Consider the following 4,013-nt stretch of genomic DNA (forward strand, 5'->3'; position numbering starts at 1 on the left):
TCCCTCAGCTGTCAGCTTGCTGTCTATTTGAACTGCAGCCTCCCAGGGTGGGGTCCGTGACTGCTCGGTTTGCAATGTTCCCTTGCACAGGGCATGGGATAGCACCATGGAAACTAGCAGCATTCCAAAATAAGTTGTAGACCCCTTAAGTAACGCTCACTTCATGGAACCATTTTCAGAGTAGCTGTGCTATAGCTAGATCTTATGTTACTAGTTACAATAAAAGATGTGCATTAGCAGCTACTTAAGCTTAGCTATAGTCCAGAAATCCAAGCAGCAAGTTAACTATATTCTAGTATCGCACAAAAGACAAGGAACCGTCTCCTTGGAAGGCTAAACTACAGCAGCCTAAAGCTATTCCTCTGGTATACCATACCAGCTCTGCCTGCTGCTTTCTTCTGGCTCTGTTCTACAATATGTGTTTGGGAGCAGGGAGCGGAGATTTAATGTCTAACAATGGTTATCTCTCTGTGTCTTATAAAGGACTTGGTACTAAGTCATTATCTGTCAAAGGTAGTGCAATTGTACGTTAGCTATATTTAAATGCAGGGTTTGGCCTTACTTTTGAACTGGAATATTAAAACAGTTTGGGTTTGTGTGGGGTTGGTTTTTTTTTTTTTTTTTCATCTCCTACTGATGATTGCTGGCAATTCTGCTGCTTGTACCCACTGAACTCTGACATGGGGAGTCCCTTCTTTGTGTGTGAAAATTGTGAAGATGGGTGGTGTATACGAGGGAGTTTGGAGGGACTTTATAGTGACTGATGTGAAACCACAGTTAAAAGGTCTACATAAATTAGACTGAGAAACACACTAGAAGATATAGCACGGCCCACTATCGCAAGCATTAAGTTCAATATGCAAGTTAATAGTGATTGCAATTTCCTACCCCCTTGTTAGTCTTTACAAAGAGCTGGGATGCTTCTGCCATAGCTCCCACTCTTTCAGAGCTCAAATGGAATATATGCTATATAGCCTGTCTGATCTTTGGCAACTTATTTAAATAACATCTTTCATTAATGGGTATAAGAGGTCATTTTAAGTAATAAAGTGATCTCTTAGTATCATAGGTTCAGAATCTTATTGCGTGCCCTGGAGTTATAAGTAGTATTTACTTCAAGGGACTGCACTGAGGATGTTTAATCACTTGCAAAATCATTTTCAAGCTCAGGAACATACATTAGTACAGTGCTGGCCCATTAAAATGTCCTGAGAAAGAGAGTATTTTAATTAAAATCTATTTATTTTTTTTTCCAATGGCCTAACTAGGAGATGCATAAAAAATTAAGGAAAAAAAATAATACTAGAGCTGGTTCCAGGTCTGCTTCCCTAGGTGGGAGCTGGTTAGTAGTTAATCTTGGCCGCATTAGCGCTAAAGCAGCTTAGAGGGATTGAAAATTCTGTAGCTAATGCGGCTTTTAATTGGTTCTTAAGGCACCCATTTGGGTTCAACACTGCTTTATCTTTCTAACAAGTGCTCTCATTTAAAAACAGAAAGGACAGTATCCCCATTGAGCAACGTCTTTAGTGAATGAATATTGCAAGTAAAATAAATGCATGTTTAGCCTACATCTTAATCTTGAATCAGATGGAGGTAGAATTTCTTGAGGAAGCACCAATCCAAATACTAAAGAAGGAAAACCATGGGAAGGAAAAAACAAACCTTCAGTGCCTACTTACATCTGGATAATAGTCCATGGTGGGTACCAGGCGCTCTATCAAGGCCTCCAGTGATCCAGAAACAAGGTTCCCATCCTGATAAACAGGGTCCACACATCTCTCTCCCATATCTGGCTGCACTTGTCCACTACAACTGGAACCAAGCATGCTGGAAAATATTGGCGTCTGGGGCATAGTTTCCTGCAGAAGCAGCCAAAAAAAAAAAAAAACCCACAAGAAAAAGAGAGGGTTAAGCTTTCTTTCAGGGTGTCTTATGTGTGGGTTTTACAGAGGCATACATTAAACACAATTACATATTTGACTGAATGCAGCCTGGGCATTAGAGCTAAGTTCTGAATCCAAGCACTTGCACATCTGTACGCTGGCTTTGGGGTTTTAAATGCACTTTAAACTACGTCACTAAGGCTGTAAATACAGAAGCTGTAAGAATTTTCTTCACTGTAATTAATTTCTCCTTTCTCCCCACTTTCCCCCAGCTCTTTATGCATAGAACTATACAGGGATGAAAATGTAAAATGCTTTCTGAATTTCAAAGACATTGAAGCAGTCCCTTACTGAATAAACAAACAAAAAATACTCTGCCTTAATGTCGCTCTTTTTACTCTTTAAGTCAGATCTTTGGCCAAAATACTTGACTTGTGATGATAAATCCTTCAGCACTTCTGTAGCTAGATATAACTCAGGTCCCGACAGAAGTGCACTTTCTCCTGCATGTAGGTTTCATGGGAAGCAGTGGTGCATGTACTGTCTGAACAAAATTGCCTTTTTTTGGTACATGAAACCATGAACTGGGTGGAACTGAATGCTGTGACATAAACTGTTATATACAACTCTAACAACAGTCTCTTTGGAGATTTTTACTTAGGAAACAAACCTGCTGTCGCAACACAAAAACCACACGAAGGTTTGGGGTTTCCACCTCCCTGCCCTTGGCCACAAGCTATATCAGTATAGTGTAGCTACCAACTGTGAGTAAACCCGGGGGGGAGGGTTGGTTGTTTGTTTTAAACTGGCTACTGCTTAAATATATGCAGCAGGCTAAACAAAACATCCTGCTACTGTATGTAAAGGTTGAAAATACTACTCAGCACCAGTATCAAAACAGTTCCCTCTGGCTGCTGAAATAGTTGACTGTTTAGAAGGTAAAGTGAAAAAAAGGCAGTGTTAACTCTTTAGCTGCTGTCTCGCCTTCTATGAAACAAACATGATAATGCTGCACTCTGAAAAGCACTTATGTTGATAAAAGGGATTAGGCTGTTACCAGCACCTTTAAACTGACAGCTGTTTCTAACTGCACTCGTGTCATAAGGACATAAGTCCTCTCTTTAGCAATTTTTCAAAAACTAGTTTAAGAAAGAACTGAAAACTTTAAATGCTATAGGGGGAGGGAGTGTATTGGTTTTTTTAGGTTGCACTTTGCAGAGCGAAACCGTACTTTGTGCCTTGCATTAAAAGAATACATTCTTCCTCTCAAACTCTACAAAGTGATCAGTCATGTGATCCCACAACCTGGGATACACAACATTTTTCTGTTTTTAAGCTCAGATGAATGCTAGGTGTGTTCGTATGGGGGGAAAAATACCAGTATTAATACTTGTTCATCAAGGTGACAGATTTACTTACGTATCAGGCTGAAAAGTAGAACTGTTTTATGGCTTTAACCAGAAGACCTTTATGTATTCATACATGATACAGATACAAGTTAAGTTTAATTCCCTGTAAGTTAAAATATAGCAAATATTTTAATAGTGTCCAGGGAGACTACTCTGGAACTCAGTTTCAGAAGTTCAGGATGTAGAGTCAAATAAAACAGAAAATGCAGAATTTAATGGCATATCAAAAGAAACGAAAAATGACAGTTCTGCACAAATGGGCATTAAGGTTACTCAGTACTTCAGATTTATCTGGTAGGCCTAAGCTTTGCAGTACACAACAATCTGACAAATCACTGGAGCATATGATGAAGGAACCAGCTTTGCTATGCGTGCTATGTAACTCGCCAGTCATTTGTTTTTTTCCCTTTTAAGGTCCATAGCAATAGAGCTGAACACTACTTCTCAGGCTGGACAGGCCAGGATGGGTGCTTCTCGCTAATAACATGAAGTTGCACAGAGTTTTAAAGGAAATCAACCACCACTGAAAAGATGCTTTAGGAGGTACCCTATCCACTTATGGTTTTGGGGTTTTTTTGGCTATCAAGTCTTTTTAACTCCTTTAAGACGTTCATTGCTGAATCAGTTCCGTTTTTAAAGACCCTGTAATAACCTCCACCGGACTGCAAAGGAGCCCAGGTCCTCCCGGGAGGGGGGCGCTGGCTGCTGCCGCCAGCACCCC

At 40.1% G+C, this 4,013-nt stretch overlaps 1 protein-coding gene across 2 annotated transcripts in view; it reads right to left on the reverse strand.

The window, feature by feature from the left end:
- The window catches only part of RASGEF1A (RasGEF domain family, member 1A), a 22,735-nt gene extending 20,877 nt beyond the window's left edge, over positions 1–1,858 (reverse strand). For both annotated transcript variants that reach the window (XM_009884564.1, XM_009884563.1), the window contains exon 1: positions 1,680–1,858. In XM_009884564.1, the coding sequence (XP_009882866.1) occupies positions 1,680–1,853 (174 nt within the window). In that variant the 5' untranslated portion in view covers positions 1,854–1,858. The remainder of the gene's footprint in view (positions 1–1,679) is intronic.
- Positions 1,859–4,013: the final 2,155 nt, after the last annotated feature.

The sequence above is a fragment of the Charadrius vociferus genome, unplaced genomic scaffold (genome assembly GCF_000708025.1).
Source record: "Charadrius vociferus isolate BGI_N301 unplaced genomic scaffold, ASM70802v2 scaffold655, whole genome shotgun sequence".
Classification (NCBI taxonomy): domain Eukaryota; kingdom Metazoa; phylum Chordata; class Aves; order Charadriiformes; family Charadriidae; genus Charadrius; species Charadrius vociferus.